This window comes from Cebus imitator, unplaced genomic scaffold (genome assembly GCF_001604975.1).
Source record: "Cebus imitator isolate Cc_AM_T3 unplaced genomic scaffold, Cebus_imitator-1.0 Scaffold396, whole genome shotgun sequence".
NCBI lineage: Eukaryota > Metazoa > Chordata > Mammalia > Primates > Cebidae > Cebus > Cebus imitator.
The window spans coordinates 1118826-1139315 of NW_016107711.1; the positions used below are offsets into that span (position 1 = coordinate 1118826).

Here is a 20490-nt window from a genome sequence, read left to right on the forward strand (position 1 = left end):
TGTCTCAAAAAAAAAAAAAAAAGACAGAAAAGTTTTAACATACAGAAAAGCACACATAAAAATAGAATGCCTGCGTTATAATCTCTCCAATACAGTAAATCAGCCCTTGGTCATGATAGCTTCAAAAGGCTGTAGGAAATAAAGACACAGTTGACGTGTTCTTCCCCGTCACTCTCATGCTGTTACCTGTGCCCTCTTGGAAAGCAATGGTCTCTCCATTCTATCCTTTTGGTTTGTTTTAACTAGTCAATAAATAATATATTATTTTTAATCACATAAACGAAAAATAAAATTCTTAGAGCTTTGCAACGTTCTTTCCCCATACATTATTACCCTTTTGGAACCTGTTGGGCTTATAAAAATACATCCAGATCATTCCTTTTCACAGCTGCATACATTCTATCATATAAACACACCACACTTTATTTATCCATTCCCTTATATGCATGGACATTTGCTTCCAGGTTTCAGCCATAACAAACAGTAGGCAATGAACATCTCTGTACATGTTTACTTATACATGTGTGCAATCATTCCTCCATGGTATAGGCTTGGGGTTGGCAGACTACAGCCTTCAGGCCAAGTCCTGCCTACCGCCTGTTTGGGTAATTAAATTTTATTGGCACGCAGCCAGGTCCATTCATTTCTGTCCTCCTAGTGCTGCTTTCTCACTACTGTGGCAGACACGAGAAGTTGCGACAGAGACCATAAGGCCCATGAGTCTAAAATGTCTACAGTCTCCCTTTACAGAAAAAGTTCGCCAATTCCTGTATAGACCTACGAGGGAAATTGCTAAGTCAAAGATAGGCGTTTTCAAGTTTACTAATTACTTAGCAAATTGATTCCAAAGTGCCAGTAAACATCAATGGAAGAAGCCAGGGTCTCTCTCCCCAAAGGAAAAGTACGTTTTCCTTCCTACTGCTCTCTCCTCTTTTAAGCTATTCTTCGGAGCTCAGCCATCTGTGACCCACAGCAAGACATGGATTCCTCAATCCTTGTTTTAAGGGAAGAACTTCTCAACCAAAACACAGGATCTTATTCTGAGAAATCTCTCTTAGCACTTACAAAACAAAAACATAAGGAGACTGCCTTTTCCAAAACCCTCCAGGTTATGACCCAGAAACAGCAGGCCCCTCCAGGCCCTCAAATCCAGCGGCACTCTGCACCCTCCTTTCTGCCGGCCCCCAGGTACAGGCACAGACCCTTCTTTGTGTTCGTGGCTAGGAACATCTTCCAATGGGGATTTTAAAAAGAACTTTCAACACACACATGGGGCACTCTGGGAGCAGGATCCAGAAGCCCAACCATTTCTAAAACGATTCTATCAAACTGCAGCGTATTTGGATGAATGCAGCTTTTCCTCCTACTCACCATCCTGTGTGCAGGCTCCAAGAAGATTTATGATATTTTTGTGTTTCCCAATCATCTTCATCATCTCCATCTCTGACACCAGATCAGAAAGGTCTTTCTCTGTGGCATCATCTGTGAACAGTAGATATATTCACAAATCAGTTCATTTCCTCTAACTCATGGGCAGCTACTGTTCGTTGCCAAAGACTTCGTTGAAACAGCATAAAACTGAATTTCAGAATCAGAAAAGATTTTCCAAATTGTCTCCCTCATTTTATCGGGGAAGGGACAAAGGCCTGAGTAGGGAGCTGCTCTGTGTCAAGGAGCTCACTGCGGGGGGGGCCAGTGGGGCCAGGAGTCAGGACTAGACCACGCTGACACCAATTCTTTCCTAGACCATGAAATAATCTCATACTCCGCCATATCTAAGATATCTCAGAAAACCACACCAAACTTCATGGTGCTTGAAGCCGGGCGGGAGACCAAAGGTAGGGCCATTTCGAATCAGACTTGTTCTTGACAAAGCATTCCTAACCCAAACCCTCACAGCCCTAGGAGCATTCTGAGATGGGTTCAGAGGGCTTCCCATAACTGGGCCACAAACATGTGTGCATGTGCATTCTGAGCAGGCAAAGGGACGTGACTTACAGTGGCTTCTCAAAGGGCACTGGAATTCCCATCCTAAGAAAAGCTATATAAACTTCTGCTCTGTAACTTCAAGCAAGAATGACATAGATCCCACATGCGCGGGCTCAGTTAGCTTCTCTTAGCTTCTCCTCAGTGGCAAGACTCTTTCCCATGTGCCCTCCACCTCAAGCTAATTCAGTACGGAAAAATCTGGGTTTCCTTTTAAAAAAAGAAAGATGGGCATGGATAAGAACCGTGTTGCAAACAGCTTTTCAGCGTCACAAAAAGGAAGATCAGTACAACTGACTGTGTGTGCAAAATTTACACTGATGTATGTGAAGGAGGGAGCCATGAGCCCTGAGGAGGAAGAGAGATACAGCTAAGAGCTATAAGGAAGGACATGCCACAATGGCCTGGGGGCTAATATCCTTCTATGACCTTAAAGGGAAGGCTGCCAGCCTGGGCATAACATGAGAAAGAGAACTCCCAGACCTCCCTTTTTGCAATACCCTATATAACTCTGAGCCCCATTAGCAAAACCAGAAGTTAGGCCAAAAGAGATGAGAAGCATGGGTCCTCTCCACACCTGCCCCTGGTACGTAGCCAGGGGCTGCCTCCATCAGTGGTGCCATCACACCCGGGGCAAGAAAGCACAGTGTTCCTCCAGGCATCAGGCTGCAAGGTGGGGAACATCTCAAAACACTAGTTTTCTTTGGGAGTCATTCAGATAAACAGCTTTTTTAAAAATCCACAAAACAAAAAGCACATCTTTTTGACCAAGTCCAGCCTGCTACTTCCCCTTGGGAGGGATGTGATGACCAACCAATGAGAACCCTCCAAAGAAAGAAAAAGTCTAACTCCAGAGCACCTGCGACATGCCCGGCACCCTGTCCCAAGGACAGGCTCTCTGCTTGGAAACGTGGGAAACACTCAGCATGGGATCTTCTTTCCGAGATTCCTGCAGGAGGATTTATAATGTGGCTGTTCCCTATAACTCTTCTCTTAAAAGAATACTGCAGAACAAATAAGTTAATGGTTAAAAGTTCTTTAAGCTCTTTGGACATGGGCATGAAGCAGGGCTGGAAGGTTAATGCAGAAATATTCACAGTCTCACGCAACACTACGTTTCCATCTCAGGGTCATTGTTGACATGTCCCAGGAGGCTCTGCACCAGCCTTGATGCTGTTAGCGCCTTCTCAGCTTCTAAGTGACTCTCCCAGACCAGTGTCATTTCTGCTTTGTTCCTCATGCAAAAGAGAAGGCTTTCTGCTCTCTGAGTCTCTTTGTTCCCTCCAAAAAACACACATTTCCTTGTTCTTGTAAAGTTAAGGTTTAAGTCCCAAATCCAACACACCAACTCCTATCCAATAAATCCAATTATACATGAGTTGATAATTTCTAAGCACATAAAAATACAGAGGGAATAAAGAATCACAGTCACACGGGAGTCAAAGAGTAACTCCATGTAGGAGGCTACCATCTTCTAACAAAACTGGCTTTATAAGTACACACAGCTCAAGATAAATAGTCTGTCTGAGATGCTGATTTATACTGAAAACTTCTCAACCCCTAGGTCAACTATGTGCTCTCTGACCCCATGCCATGATGGAGTTTGCATGCCACAAAAGGCACTTTCTTGATAAGACTCTCCACCCAGCCCCTCCTCGAGCCTCCCGCCTCCCCACTCACCTTTCAACATCTTCACTGCCACGGTGACCGCCTCCTTGGGCTTGTCTTTGTCAATTCCCACTGCTTCCGCCATGACCACTTGCCCAAAGCAACCTTCTCCCAGGGGCTTGCCCAGTGTCAACCTAAACGTGTAAACAGGGGATTAGCACACGGCATCTGGTGATGGGGTGTATCGAGGAAATTCCAGAACTAAATATAAAAATCTTTCAGCAGCTTGCTAAAGCATGGAGTACTTATCATATGGAACTAATGAGACTTAGGGTACACACGCGCCTGAGTATTTTTCTAGTGACGTTTTAGAGAATGTCAATTACTGGTGGAACAGCTATTAGATTTCACGTTGGTATTCTTGGTTTATTTTCTTTAGGGAAGGTATCCTTGCTAGTATGGTGGTCAGCTTTTCTAAGTGCCAGAGAGGAGCTTTTGATCTTGAGCCAAGAAATATCTGTAATTTAAAATGGCTCAAAGAAAAAACGTTAAGACTGCTCTTATTTTTTTTTTTTTGTCCCTGTAAAATGATGGCTTTAAAATTATTATTATTCAAATACCAATGGATTTTATGGTCACATTCCTTGCCAAGTTACAGGATATGACTCTTAAAAGCATTTCAAGGAATCTCTAATTTTTTACTAAAGAAAAAGAAAATTCTAAAAAAAAAATGGGGACTTTTTTTTGACATAGTTTAAAAGTCCTTATGACTACATAAAATTCACAATGAAGAAAATCCAAAGTGACCACAAATTAAATTTGTAGGATTACAAGGTCTACGCACATTGGATGAATGGCCATATATTGTCCTTGTGCATTCCAGAAACCAACAGAATGCAGAAGTCTTTGGAATACTTATGAATGTGGCTTTAACTTAAGTATAACACAGCAAAGCATGGAGCTCCCATTAGTAAACAGCATTTATGGTAAGTAGACAATGGTTTGCAAAAGTTCAGCATAAAGACTGAGGGCAGCATATGCTATGCTGAGGTCATTTTGTTTCTATCCAGAACTAAAATTAAATTTAACATCTTGGCAGAAAATAAATATTTGCATTGGAAAAATGGCTAATTTATGTCCCACTGCTTTGCTACTACAAGCATAACAATCCTTTCTTTGTATAACTTCTGCCTCCGATCTAATAAACTGCTTCTAAATAGCCTTCATTCATTGGAAATCTGTTCCACCTACGTTTGTGCTAAACGCTGTTTTGAAATGTTTAGCACTCAGATTTTCCACACTCAGGGTACCCCGGGTGGGAGGTAACAGTTGGGCACATACAGACTCCCACTGTTGACTGAGGTGTCACAGGTGGCTAAAACTACGGACTAAACCCAAAAGCTGCAATTTCTTAAAATATGATCACAACTCCCCAATTCAGTCATATATACAGGAATGTGCACATGAACCCACCTACATATATAATTCCACACACAAACTGGGGCTGGTGGAGTTCACAAGACACACCCATTTCTCCACATTCTACAGGTAAAGAAACCATTCTTTGTGTTTTCTGTGGTGCCCCACCAGTAAATATCCAATTAACATGCCTTGAATGAGTGAATGGTCTTTTCACTATAGCATACAAACAAACTGGCAACTATTTCCATTAACATTCTAACCAAATAATATCTACATACTTACTCAGTCCTAGCTAATGGTACACACGTCTAGATTGGCAGTTGGGAAACAAAACTGATTATGACATCATGTGAATCAAAATCAGAAGTGCCAGCCACAGAAGCTACCTCTCCCTTCCAAATAGAGCTCATCGAATCCGTCTCTGGAAAATCTTATCTTCGCATTTCCAAATGTGTATATGTCCATACAAGAAGTGTATATTAAACACTTCTCTAACATAATCTCAGGAGCTACTGAGAATGTCAAGACAAACAGGGTAGCTGCTCATAAGCAAGTCAAGAGCTTATTCCAGTGTATGGGATGCAGAAACAGTCAGCATTTCCACCTTCCAATACTCTCAAAGCTGTTACCACAAGAAGTACCCCAGAAGTGAGTGGACAGCCCTACGATGGCCACTGCGTGAGGACCTGAGGGTTGGTCCCGCCTGGAGGATGAGGGCTAGTAGCTCAAGTTCTGCCCCATTGACTCCATGCCCTGCACAATGATCCCGCTGAGGTTTGCAGTTCAGAGCTCCCAGGTTACCACCAGGTGAAGAGAAATGAAATGGAAACTCACACAAGCCAAGAACTGTGCTCAGTCCTGGGAGGTGTAAACCACCACCCTCATCTTATGAGAGTGAATTTGAGAGAGTCAGGTGCCTCACCCAAGGTTGCCCAGCCACTGTCTGGCAGAGCCAGAGTTCAAATGCAGCCCAACAGAGCCCCAGAATATAGACTTCAAGCGAGACCAAGAGACACATACCCCAGCAATACCCAGGTGGCCACATTTTGACCGAACCTCTGATTGGCACACCTCTGTATCATCCAACAAGGAAAATATTACGGACCACAGAGCTTAGATGTCAGGTGCCATATTTGAAGCTTTTCAGCTCAATATGACATTAATAACCATTGAGATCAGCAACACTGCATGGACACGCTTAAGGCCATTTGTATTCTGCAGCTAATTTCTCCACAGAAACGAACACAGAACAGTCTTGTTCTAGTAACCAAAAGCTGGAATGTCAGATCTATTTTATAAATTGGATAATTCTACTTTTATTCCATTTGACTGAGTCTGAATTGCCCAGACACTTAAAAAATGATAACCAGATGCCATCTTCTTTGGGGACCAGCCAGGGGCAAGTATCTCTGCTTTCAAGGAGTTATTTTTTTTTAATCCATTCTTCTCTCTCCCAGGAGTTGGTTATTTAGAAATACACTCTTACTCCTGCTGACATCATCACAGCAAGACCTTTGCGGCTAAAGGTCATAAAAAGAAAATGTTAATCCAATATCTCCATTTATAGCTGAGTCTCCATCCTGGGATATGGCCAAGAGAAGTACTCACTTATCTCTTGGAAACTCCCATTTTGGGTCCTCTGGAAGTTCATACTCAGAGACCCCTGCCAGCATGGGGGTGTCTGCCGTTGAAGACAGGCGTGTTGTGATCCTCACCAGCGGGGTGTTAGAGTTCATGGAGGAGCTGGACTCAGCCGAAACCTGGATACAAAATGCAAAGACACAGATGTAATCCTGGCTCCACCGGAAAAGGCTGGAAGTCAGCCAGAGCCCAGCCAGAGTATCAAATCTTAGAAAGGAATCGGTTGGGGGCTGGCAGAAATCATAAGCCAAATTAGAAAACCACTGGAATCCAAGTCCTCCGCCCTCCAGTCCATGCAATACTAGATTTCATCCAAATTATATGTTCCTATGTTCAAGTTTTTCTATGAAATTTTCCTATAGCATCTGATCACAATATAAGTCTCCTTTCCGTCCTAATTCCTCCAGATAGTCACTTGAGGACATGATGACAGTCCTCCCCGGCTTCATTAGTGCCTTTATGCTTGAACCCGCACCAGTACTAGAGCCCCAGATAACAGGTCTCCTCTCAGATTGCCCAGATCATGGATCAATGCTGTTTATGACATTCTATGAAAACGTTTAGAAAATCAGTTCTTCCACATTTCCTCTGTCTTTGGAAATGTAAAGCAGAATTCTCAAGGAAAGAGTTCCAGGACTTGAATGTGGAAGACATTCAGTAGCTCCAAGTCCCTTTACTGAAACTAAGCCAAGACCCCAGCATTGGGGGCCATTCTTTGTTTCTCCCCAGTCCTTCTGGAAACTTGTTGATGCCCAGGCTGTTCAGTGAAAATGGGCTGCCTCTTGTCAACTTCGGTTTCAGAAACCAGTGCCCTAAACACGCAGGATGAAGCATCAAGGAAAGAAAATATGCCTTTTTCCACAACCACACAGGAGTTCTCCTTGTAGCACACGGGGCTCCACCGAGTTAGTTTCTTGTTTACTCTGATCGATTTCAGTCTCTGTCTGATAAAATGATTATTTCTTAAACTTATCATTGTCCCTTGGCTGGTTTCTATGGAAAAAAAGACTCCTGCAGAGCACACTGGAAGGCCACTTCTGAAGATTACAACGCAACCTTAGCCTGATCACAGGTGGCCTGAACACTGTCTTATTCTAAACCATGAACAAGACTTTGGCCCAAGAGAACTGGAATGCGAAGTTAACCATGATCCACCACCAAGCAGCCAACTAGCCCACCTTGGGCTCTGTCTCCTGCATGACTGCCCAGGTGGACAGTATTCCCAGATGTGCTTACAAACACCTTCAACCACACTGGCAAAGACCAAGTCCAGTTGAACAAATTTAGGTGGGATGAACTTTCACAGGGTGGGTCCTGGGCTCTTCTCACAGAGAATCAGAAGACCTGTGTGCCTGTCCTATTCAAAAGCCTTGAATCTCGTCTTTGTAAATCCAGATTATCCTTATAGCAGGCCAGAAACTCAGGAAGATGCCCAAGAATGAATTAAAGGAAAAAATCACTTTAGGATTAGGAAGTTGTTTTCAGTATTAAAATAAAAAAACTGGGCCATAGTTAACATGGACCTTGGGAGGTGGGATCCACCCACCTGAGGTCAGGAGTTCGAGACCAGCCTGGCCAACATGGTAAAACCCCGTCTCTACTAAAAATACAAAAATTAGCTGGGCCTGGTGCCACATGCTTGTAATCCCAGCTACTCAGGAGGCTGAGGCAGGGGAATCGCTTGGACCCAGGAGACAGAGGTTGCAGTGAGCCGAGATTGTGCCACTGTACTCCGGCCAGGGCAACAGAGTGAGACTCTGTCTCAAAAAAAGAACCGGCCTAGCAATGACACAATTTCCGCAAATGGCCAAGGTCTGGCAGGCTTTGCAGCCAGAACACTCTCTGCATGGCCTGCGGTGTAGCCCCTTATCACTGGATACCAGTTTCCAGGATTCCATGATCTGGGTGCACAGTGAGCTGCAATCAACAGCGGAGTGGGGACAGATTAGGTAGTCGCTAGGGACCGCAGTCCTGGATGACGTTAACACCCAGCAGGCAGAGGCATCGTACCAGGCTTCTGTGCCTCGTCCCTGAAAATCACTGCTCTCATCAGCAAGGCTTACAGAATAGGATGTGGGGAAGGCAGCAGTCCCACAGCGAAGTGTGAGAACAAGGGCACTTAAAAGTTTCTGGAAGGACATATAAGAGACTTAGCAGTGATCACCTTTGGGGAGAGAGATTAGGTGTTGAGAGAGGGGGTAGAAAATACATTTTATTTCAGAACTTTCTAGACCATTTGGATTTTATTACCATGCATATGTAATTCTTTTATGTTTTAGACGAAGTACTTTAACAATAATATTTTTTAGAATAATAAGAATCTGAACTGAGGCATAAACAAGGGAAAAGAAACCGAAGGGCATGTGCTTGAAATATACTAGCTTCTAAAATGAGTGAAACGTTACAAGATCGCAGCTTTCAGCCCTTCCTTCCTTCTGCTACCAGTCTAGGTCTTACGGCATCGCTGCATCCTTCTATGTGGGCAGCAGCCCATCCTGTTGCTGCCCTTCCTGTGCCCATCGTTCCCAACATGAGACCCTGTGTCAGGCAGGCTGCATCCTGACCAACTGCAACAACACAGGACTGTACGATCAGACTGTCAGGGTCCCTGTCCCAGGTTCAGCTCTCACTCACTGTGTAAGCTTTGGGAAGTCACTCAACCTTTCTAGGCCTGGGTTTCCTCATCTGTTAAAAAATGAGACGGGCCAGCACAGTGGCTCACGCCTGTAATCCCTGCACTTTGGGAAGCCAAAGTGGGTAGATCTTCTGAGGTCAGGAGTTCGAGACCAGCCTGAACAAGATGGTGTTTTATATCCCCTCTCTACTAAAAATAGAAAAATTAGCCAGGTGCTGTGGTGCATGCCTATAATCCCAGCTACTAGGGAGGCTGAGGCAGAAGAATTGCTTGAACCTGGGAGGCAGAGGTTGCGGTGAGCCGAGACGGTGCCACTGCGCTCCAGTCTGGGTGACAGAGCGAGACTCCATCTCGAAAAAGAAAAAACAAGAAGACAGGAATAGGTCCAACCACACAGCATAAGGGCCAACCACACAGCATAAATGTGACGATAAAATGAGGGGAAAAAAACCTGATAAAGTGCTTAGTGCTAAGGCTGGCACTGAGAGCTCCATTAATGTCTGCTACCAACACTGCAATATTTTCTCTTAGTCCCTTTAGAAGCATTTGCTGCCCAGATCTCAGGGAACAGATGATGGCACTTCTCTCTGAATAACTTAGAGCATTTGGAGCCTGGGGTGGTTCTATGTGTGAGATATAGTCAGCCCTCTGTCATTTCAACTAATGATGGATCAAAAACATAAGAAAGAGAATTAATAATGAAAAATAACAATACAACCATTTTAAAATACAAGTAAAAACCAATACAGTATAACAACTATTTACATGGCATTTACAGCATATTAGTTATTATAGGTAGCCTAGAAATGACTAAGTATATGAAAGGATGTACACAGCTTATATGAAAATACTACACCATTTTATATAAAGGTCTTGGGCATCCACAGATTTGGGTATATTCGAGGGTCCTGGAACCAATTCCCAACCCATACCAAGGGACGACTATATTGTCAAACTGTGTGCAACCAGGAAGATAACCCAGTGACATTAAGAGCTGACTGCAGACGATATGCCTTGGTGGCATGCTTGATTTGCTAGACAAGGCCCTCTGCTCACTACCAGGGTGGGCTGGGGTTCTAGCAAGCAGGAGATGACGAACCCAGGAGTCAGGGAATCATCTCAGGGCAGGAGGAAAACCGGACAGTAAGAGGGTCCTAATGACAAATATGGCTTAGGGGTTACCTCAGAACAGAAAAATTTACATTCAGTCTGAGGTTCGCCACTCTAGGGCTCACCTATGACCCCAAAGGAATCTGCATCCACAAACCCCTGGCAAAAGTTCACATGTATCTACACCATCCTTCAAGCAGATTGTCTCAACAAGATTTTAATGCGACAGCTTTTCCAATGGAAAGCCTCAAAATAAATAAATACACTGGAAAACCTTGATCGACTTTGTTGTCATTAAAATTTTTAAAATGAGGTTTACAAGAAGGATTACTTATGGGAATTTCGTTCAGATGAAGTATGGCGGTGATTCAGAATAAATGTACAAATCTGGAAAATACTTTTATAAAAACACGAAGCGGGGAAAAGAGTAAGAAAATGTGCAAAGTCTAAGAAACGACAGAATTTGATTGCTCTGTCTACTGAGGTATATCTTAATTTTACCTCCATGCATTTTTACTATGCTTTTAAAATCCCCTCTGGGGATATAAAATACGGCTGGCTTTCTCTTCATTCCCTTCGACTCCAAGAGCAAGCCCGTGTTGGGGGCTTGGCACGATCCCGGGCAGGCCATTCCCCCAGGGGTGCCATGTGTAACTGGGCTTCCTTTCTCTGAATCAGGGCCCTCAAGTAACTCCCACTGCTCATCTTTGAAAGCCTTCTACTTCTTCAGCACTATTCAATCATCTTTATTTTCTTTTGCACAAAATCATAATCTTCCTTATTCTTCAATTCCTACCTAGAAACTTCAGTTCTGGACTTTCCTTTCCAACCAATTTTAATGTATTCCCTTGTTAGTGATAAGTGAGTTACTTCTAAACAATCAACACAAACACCCTAGTAAACTGTTTTCCCACTCCTGAATCTTGGCAGGCATTTTTTTTTAAGCATGTATTTTCACAGACTCCAATTCCATTTCCTCACTTTCTGGAATCTCTCTAGCATGTGCCATAAGTCAAGCTTTTAAGTAAATGTGCTTTTTGTACATTTCCGTAGTACATATGGGAGACTGAGTGAGGAAGTGTTTTTTTTTTTTCTTTTCTTTTTAAAGGGCCATCAAGAAACAGTTATCACTTTTTTTTAGACAGAGTTTCGCTCTCATTACCCAGGCTAGAGTGCAATGGCACAGTCTCAGCTCACTGCAACCTTTGGTTCCCGGGTTCAAGTGATTCTCCTGCCTCAGCCTCCCAATCAGCTAATTACAGGCATGTGCCACCCAAGCAGCTGGGAGTACAGGCATGTGTCACCATGCCCAGCTAATTTCGTATTTTTAGTAGAGAAGGGGTTTGTCACCATGTTTGTCAGACTGGTCTCGAACTCCTGACCTCAGGGGTTATAGGTTGCCCTGGCCTCCCAAAGTGTTGGGATTACAGGCATAAGCCACTGCGCCCGGCCTAACAGTGTTATCTCTTTATACAGAATTAAACTTACCATCTAGAGGGGACGTCTCAGAGAACAGAGCAAGCAGAAGCGAAGATGTTCCAGGGGAGAAGGGATGAATTAATACTTGTGTTTATTCCCCAGGACTGACAGGCACACTTGGACCACAGCCTTCCAAAGAGGCTCCCTGACTCTTAGGCTGTGAACCATCTTCCCCAACCAGAACACGAGGCCAGTATTAACAGATTTCTGCTCTAATATAAGGGTTGCCCAGCACTCCACTATGGCCAAACTAAATGCTTTCACCACCGCAAGGTGGGTGCCTGAGATAAAGCTTCAAAGGACTTCTGAAGTTGCATTTTGAATTCCTCCATAACAAAATTTAGATAATTAGGCAAGGCAGTTCCTTAGCACTCACTTTTCTCTGCCTCGGCAGGCCTTTCCCTGGGACTCCGTGAGTAACCCTGTCAGAGCCATGACGCATCAGCCCCAGATGCGCTGGCTCTGCTGGAGAGATCGCACCAGCCAAGATCCAGGTCAGATCTAAGGCAAACTGTCGCGTCCTGTGGAGGCTGAGAGAGGAGAGAAGGAAGCAGCAAAAGACAGGCAGGGAGGGCAAGGTGCCCACGAGAAAGGGCAGATTCCAGTTAAGTCATCCGTGACCACTCTAATTACCCAAATGTTTTCTGGAGCCAGGAGGTTTTGACCACCTGATTACCAAAATATGGAGAATATTCCCAGATCATGATGTTCAGCTGCCAGGCAGTAAATGAGCTTCTAGAAGTAGAAGAATATCCATCGCCTTTCCCGGAATTTGGCGTGTTTGAGGATCACTAACACTGGACCTGAGAACTGGCTACTGAGTTATGCATTTCTCCACCAAGTCGCCCGCTCTGCCCCTCCCCCTTCAGCTTGGTCCTAATCCTACTGTTCCCAGGAACATGCCATTTGCCTCCAAAGTATTGTTACAAAAGGTGGCCTTCACTGCCCTTGATTTTTTTTTTTTTTTTTTTTTGAGAGACAGAGTCTCTCTGTTGCCCAGGCTGGGGGATAGTGGTGTGATTACGGCTCACTGCAGCCTCCACCTCCCGGGTTCAAGCAATTCTCCTGCCTCCGTTTCCAAAACGCTTGCACTACCGGCATGCACCACCACGCCCAGTTAATTTTTACATTTTTTAGTGGAGACAGGGTTTCACTCTATGTTGGCCAGGCTGGTCTAGAACTCCTGACCTCAGGTGACCTGCCCACGTTGGCCTCCCAAAGTGCTGGGATTATAGGCATGAGCCACTGCTCCAGGCCTGCCCTTGATTTTTCTCTGGCTTTCAGCCTCCCTGTATCAGCAGCTGAGAAGGTGAAACAAAAGTTTGAAAAAACAAATCCCCTGCAGCCTCTTGTACCGTGCTGATGTAAGCTGCACAGAAGAGGAGTTTATCTGGTAGAAGCCAACCATGAGAGAGTTAAATCTTCATCCCACCCTATGGAAGCTTCAAGTCCCAGAGAAAGAAACTGATGTGCTCAGTCAGCAAACCCAGCAACACTGCGCATCTCCTCAACAAACATTCTCAATTTCTTTTACACTCCATCCTGCGCCCACCCCTATACTCTCCCCCACCACCTGATTGATTTGTGGGAAACACAGAAAGTGATGCTGCCCCTCTGAACTCACAGATGTGCAAACGCTGCATCACACTGGCCACTAGCTGTCCAGCAGACCTGTACAAGAACCAACACGCTCACAAAGATGCCCCTCTCTGGGCTGGCTGTTGTTGGTCTCATTTAAGGAGTGGGCACCAAAGGAGTGCAAGTGAGTGAGCAGCGTCTGGCGCGGTGCACAAGCCCTGACACCGAATGTGACATGAGCCTCCATCCAAGGACACTGGGAGATGCCACCTGCCATCTGCCTCCCACCACCCCCAAAAGTTGCTTCTCTTTCTTCAAGCCATGTGCATATAAAGTCTCAAAAAATTCATGGTTACTAGGAAATGATTGCAAGGAATTTCTTCTTTGGTACTGGAAAAAGGAATATTTTTCCTCAAAAAAAAAAAAATAATAACATAAACTGAAACGTCTGTGTTACACCAGTAAGTCTAGTGCAAATTAATAAATGCCAAGAGGGAAAAACTCACAAGAGGAACAACAAAACAACTTTTCTTGTTCTAAAAAGAGAACAAGGATGGGGTCAGGTGCGGTGGCTCACGCCTGTAATCCCAGCACTTTGGGAGGCCGAGGTGGGCAGATCACCTGAGATCGGGAGTTGGAGACCAGCCTGACCAACATGGAGAAACCCTGTTTCTAAAAAAAAAAAAAGAAAGAAAGAAAGGAAAAGAAAAAAGATGGATTGAGGGGCCTGAGTGAGATGCTGTGTGTGTACGGGTGTTGGAGAGGGAAAGGGTCAGGGCCACACACACACTGAGTGATCCCTGTGTCCTAGAGGAGGTTGGCCAGCACAGAATAAAAAGCGGCCTCATAAATGCCTAGAAACAACCCACCCTTGACACATCTGATTAGAGGCTCACCTGTCGCCAGGTAAAGGCATGCTTGGCATCCCTGTGGTATTTGCTCTGTCATCAACATATCTACAGGCCTTTCTGGGGCTTTTCATTCCAGCTCCAGTCCAATAACCCTCTTTTATCCAGATACCCGATAAGCATCTCCTTCTCTACCAAAGGGACCATGCTTACTGATGAAACATTCTTTGTGAAAAGCCAATAATGTACCCCACTTGGACACGTAGAAAGAGCTGAGGTGTGTCAACATCCCCCCAGGTAAATTAATCTCGCAGAGATGTATTTTTCCAGGGAACTGGTATTTGCCCCAATTCCCCTGCTTCTGTTATTCTCCTTGGCCCCACCGAACACAAGACAATTACATTTTCTTTGCTTTTCTTTTTTTGAGTTGGGGTCTCACTTGTTGCTTAGGCTGGTCTTGAACTCCGAGGCTCAGAGGGTCCTCCCGCCTCAGCCTCCTAAGGAGCTAGGATTATAGGCATTTATCATCAAATAACCTTGGAACCACTGGTGTTGGTGGTTGCGACAGGCTGTGTCTTACAAGTAACCTGGTTTACACCCAGCACCTAGTAAATTATGATGAATAAAAAAAAAAGAAAGGAGGGAACAAAAAGAGGAAGGAACTCTGATGTTTCCTCTGGCAACACAGGGAGAATGGGAAAAATGACCAACTTAGGCTGAATTCTTTTTTCTTTTTTATCTTTTTAAGATAGAGTTTCACTCTTGTTGCCCAGGCTGGAGTGCAATGGTGCAATCTCGGCTCACTGCAACCACTGCCTCCCAGGTTCAAACAATTTTCCTGCCTCAGCCTCCCAAGTAGCTAGGATTATAGGCATGCACCACCACACTGAGCTAATTTTTATATTTTTAGTAGAGACATGGTTTCATCATGTTGGTCAGGCTGGATGGTCCCAAACACCTGACCTCAGGTGATCTACTCACCTCGGCCTCCCAAAGGATTAGAGGCATCAGCTGCCGCGCCTGGCCAGGCTGAATTCTCTTAAAGAAAAAATATAAATGATATTGCACAAGAGTATACATATAATTACTTAATTTAGAACATTCTTACGGTAACTTCCAATGTCTGCCCTCTTCTCAGTCCTCAAAGATCCATCCAAAAGCAGTATATTTCCAAATATTAATTTTCTCAAACTGTATTCTTAGATGGACAGTGAAGAAAAGCCAGCTGGCATTGGGGAAAGAAAATACCATGACTGTGGCTGAGTCTGGGAATTTTAAGGGCATCTTCCACTTCTATATTAACTAAAAAGAAAAGCATTTTAACAGTTGCAGTAAAGAAGTTGAGGAAATAATTCAGGGGCAGTGGTCTAGCTATGCCAAATTATAGGCTGCCTCCAGAAGTTGGCAATTTTCCCTATCAGAAAATAAATAAAATAGAAACCATGTAAGAGTTATCTCAGAACTGAACTCACCTAGAAACAGGTTGGGCAACTGGCCCCATCTTTGCTTTCCTGGCCCCAAGAAAGATAATCATGTCACTCAAAATAACAACAGCATTCTTGGTGGCAGAAGTGACCCAACAAGCCCCTTTTTTCCTTGCTCTTAACACACTATGGTCATTCGCCTACACTTGACACACGCTCTAAATTCCATCCTCTGCCTCTACAAAGAAAGACCTGCTGGAAACATGGCTTCAGAGACATTAACAAGGACCCATTCGGCTGGGCATTTGGAGCTGCGTTGTGAACAGCCAGACCCATGCCAAAACCACTGCTGACCAACTGGGTCCTAATCCTTCCTAATGCCTTGTCCAGAAAATGTCATTCCCACCTGAAGTCCCAGGAGAAGCATGGCTGGGATTAACCTGCAGTTTCTCCATGTGCATTCTAAAATCACCAACGGGCTTGTTTAAAATGCAGATTCCTGGCCCTATCCAAGATGACTGAGCAAGAATCTCTGGGGCTGAGACAAAGGAATCTGCCATTTTAACAAGCACCTTGTAAATCTTACTAAAATACACATTGAAATAGAGCCAATGAGTTCGCTGTTTCGCTTGCTATTTAAAAAAGAAAAAAAAAACCCTTGATCAGAACCAAGTTTCAAATGCTTTTGTAAACACTCTGCATCTATATCTGCCTTCCGCTTCCATCTCTGTGAACAAGCAGAAAAGAGTTGAAGCGTTTCCTGTCCTACCTACCTTTGCAGGGCTTTGGTTACAGCAGAGGTGGAGGCTCCATCATGTCCCATCTCCCCCAAAGCAAAATTAAACCCATCAGGAGGCGACGCAAGCAGAAAGCAACCACCAAAGACCAAGTTGGGAGTTAAAAACAATCTATTGCTGGTTCCATACAAATATTCTACCAATAAATCCACAGCCACACCTGTGAACTACCAACAATGAGACATACTAGATGCATACAATTCTTTTCAAGTATCAAAGGGGTTAAGCCAAAATCCAGTGTAGAAAGTTATCATGGACCAGTTTAAATCAAGCAGTAGTTCAGATGCACCCCCAGGACATGAGTTTCTGATCTTGACTTTAAAAAAGAAGTCAAATAACTTAACAGTCTCTTTCCTACTAGTGGCATGAGTCCCAAGTGAATGTTCCTGCTTATCTCGAAAAGGGAATTAGATCACAGGAGACAAGTGTGGCTAATGCTTCGAAGAGACCTCTGTGCTTGAGTCTGATCAAACGCACACGGGGGATTTCCCTCTGGTTATTTCCAGTCCTGCTGATTAGTCTTCTAATTCTGATACTATTGTCCTTTCTTGCCCTTGGAAATGGATGCCATTGATCCAAGCGACGTTCCATGACTAGACTCTCCAAGCTCCAAACACTAGCTGGGTGACCACCAAGCATCACATCAGAATCACTCACACATGGAAAGTCACAGAGGTCGATAGCAGAGCAACAGATCTGAGAGCTGGCTGGGTCATGGGGGAGGAGTAAATTTCTTTAAACTCTTTATCTACTTTCTGTTACCTGTCTCCGCAGGGGGATGCGCTTGGTCAGCTTGTGCACAGCCGGCTGGCTGCTGAAGTCTGGTTTCTTGGTCGTGTTCTTCATTCGGCACAGGATAACGGTCACCACCATACAGGCGATTAAGAAGACCCCTATGCAGTAAATGGCTATCTCCAGGTAGTCTGGGGAAGCTGTGGTCTCCTTTTCTCTTATGGGAGCTAGATTGCAGATCAGAGGGGGAGGAACAGATAAGCAGGCCACAGAGTTAGCACACCAGACTGATGCATCAAAGCACAACCAAAGGAATCAAAAGGACGACCATTCTCAAGGTAAGGTGGGCTTCCCAAAAACTCAATCCCACAGAATGGCATGGGCCATAAGGCCTGCCGAGTGCCTCTTCCCTGTGCCTCTACCAAATGAAAATGAATAACCAGGGCTTCATCATTTGACCACCAAAAGGTCACTGTCTCTTGCCTCTGCAATCCAGTGAGTGGCTGACACCCAGCTGCACAGGGCAGGCTATGAGGCCACATTCTGTTAGACGTTTGAGCAGAGGCCAGCCAACTGTACCACAATGAAAGGATTATCCTTCATGATGGTCTGTGAATGCAAACCGCATTAAAAATTCTGAAATATCAACGATGCCCACTTTTGTTTCTAAGGAGACAGTGACAGTCTTATGTGGGTGGGCTCTTCTAAAGGAAGACTCCACAGGTGACTTGGCCCGGACGAACACAGTTCCATATGAAATGGATATTCATCTAGCAGCCTGGTCTGAAAAAGTTTTAGTGAATTTCTTAATACTGCCTAGTCCATAAACAAACCAATTCATTAAATATAAAGATTGAATTGCTTATAATACAGAACCATTAGATCCATAACACATAAAGCACATAATATTCCTTAATAACCTTTTAAGTTGATACATATCTGGTTATACTGTGATATCACTACAACTTTTCTCTTAAAGAAAAAACATAAAGGTATTCTGTGCGACTATACATATAATTACTTAATTTAGCACATTCTTCTACCAACTTCCAATGTCTGCCTTCTTGTTGGTCCTCAATGATCCATCTACAAGCAGTGTATTTCCAAACAGTATTTTTCTCAAACTGCCTACTTAGTTAAGTGCTACTTGCACTGTCAGGCAAACTGGTTAAGAAGTGCCAATTAGGCACCACAGAATGCAGTACTGCAAACAAAAGCAAGCTTCGACCTAAGAGCCATCTCATTGTTTTAAAGCAAATATTCACAGAGCAGATTTGCAATAAAAGGAATAATGGATGCAATGATATTACTGAAAGCTTACACATTTTAATCAGAAAAATACTTGCAAGACAGTCAAAACTCTCAGCAGCAACAGCACAAAAATGAAATGATCTATTTTATTTTTACTAGATGTAAAATACGCATGCAGGTAGGCACCATACTCTAAAAACAAGGAATTGATATCTGGAGTGGAACATCATAAGCTAGCAAACCACAGTCTCTGCACTTTCACAAAGGAAATGACAAAGAGGCAGGTGCATCAGAGAGGACAGTGTTTATATCAAGCAAGTTTCACTAGAATAGAGATGTTGGTTAAAGATTCGGACAGCAGCAGTGTTTAGGCAACAGGGCTGCAATGATGTCTATTTCTCTGCAAGGCAGAAATAACATCAAGCCCAAGATGGCAGGAGCATGCTTTGCAATGAAAGCAATCTGAAAGTCCGTTCTATCGCAACATGCAGCAAGCCACCAATACGCAAGGCAGGCAACACACTGCTTCTGTGCACCCGACATTCAGGGATGCTGCTCCCCAGGCACCTCCATACACACCCCTCTATTTACATCTCGTTAAAAATACAAAGTGGGATGAAAGCAATAAAAACACATATGGGATTTCAGCAAAATGGAATTTGAAATGGGAATAAATTACTTTGCATTTTACAAAGTAATTTCAACTTCTTCCTTAAGAGAAAGGGGGGTGGGCTAATTTATACATTGCCTCAATGACTCACTAAAAATATGAGATCCTTTCAGGTTTTAAGGGTGAAATTTCCCTTGATCATAAATGTGAGTGTGGGATCTCATTGTACATGAAGTTCCAAGGCAGTTTTCTTACCCCTGAGGGATAATTTGTAACATTTTTTATATCTTTATGCAAGGATAAAAGGGGCCATTTCTGATAACAGAAGCTGTGTTAATTTCATAGCAATCAACCAAGAAAAGGGAAAAAAAACCCAGAGAGAAAGAGCAGTATATACCTGGCAGAACTGTCAACCATGCAGAGTGAAAGGATATCCCAATAGAATTACCCGCCAAGCATGTATATTCCCCAGCGTCCTCAAAAGTTACATTCCGAATATAGAGAACCTCAATCTCTTTGTCCGTGGTGTTAACACCGGCAGCCTAGAAAACAAGGGAAGCAAGAGAAAAGGCTAGACGACACAGGAATGATTGTGGAGGAGGCTGTGGAACCACGAGGCGTCGCACCGGGGGCGTCAGGGGGTGCTGGCCGCTGGGAGATTCCGACTGCAGCCCATCCACAAAGCCCACACCCAAGAGACACAGAACAACACTGACCAGCTCACCTCCACAGGCCCGTCACCACACCGGCTTCACCTCCTAGACATGCACACAATCAAACGCATGGAAAAAATCAACCCACAGAGGTCCGTTCTCTTGGCCTGTGCTTTGGTTTGCATTTATAGAGGTGAATTTCCAAAGGTATGGCGCCCAGAAGGCCAAGCTAGGTTCTGGTCCCGTTGGCTGCAGACTCCCGCCAAGAGGAAAGGCCAGTTCTATCTAAACTGCTGTGTTTTAAGACAACACACCACTGCACATGAGCCCAGATGGACACCTCACCCATCCTCCTGGCCCTGTGGGAACCAATCGGGGTGGAAGGTTGTCTTGGTTACCAGGCTCTGGTTATTTTTACTTCTGCAAAACCATCTTGCCTTACACAGCATTGACAAAAAGAAATGGACGCAGGCATCATCTTGGTAACCAAAAAACTGGGCTTAATTTTTTTGTTGTTTTGTAATATAAACATTTGGATATGAGTCATGACAAACTTAAAAAGTCAACCTTTTGCCTTTAGTAGCATCCAGTAGTACGTTCATTCAGTAAGACGAACGCCCCTCCCTCCAATTTGGGACAAGAAGGTCAAGAACAGCATCTCATAAGGATCTGGATGCAACCAAAGAAATGATACTTTGTTGGACAAATTGCATCAT

The 20490-nt window shown here is 44.1% G+C and overlaps 1 protein-coding gene across 1 annotated transcript in view; it reads right to left on the minus strand.

Moving 5' to 3' along the window:
- Positions 1-20490, minus strand: part of FGFR2 (fibroblast growth factor receptor 2) — a 116499-nt gene that overhangs the window by 19024 nt on the left and 76985 nt on the right. The window contains exons 8-12 of the mRNA XM_017508566.2: positions 19519-19663; positions 17291-17487; positions 6625-6776; positions 3667-3788; positions 1372-1482 (exon numbers count right to left, since the gene is read on the minus strand). Coding sequence (XP_017364055.1) covers positions 1372-1482; positions 3667-3788; positions 6625-6776; positions 17291-17487; positions 19519-19663 — 727 coding nt within the window. The remainder of the gene's footprint in view (positions 1-1371; positions 1483-3666; positions 3789-6624; positions 6777-17290; positions 17488-19518; positions 19664-20490) is intronic.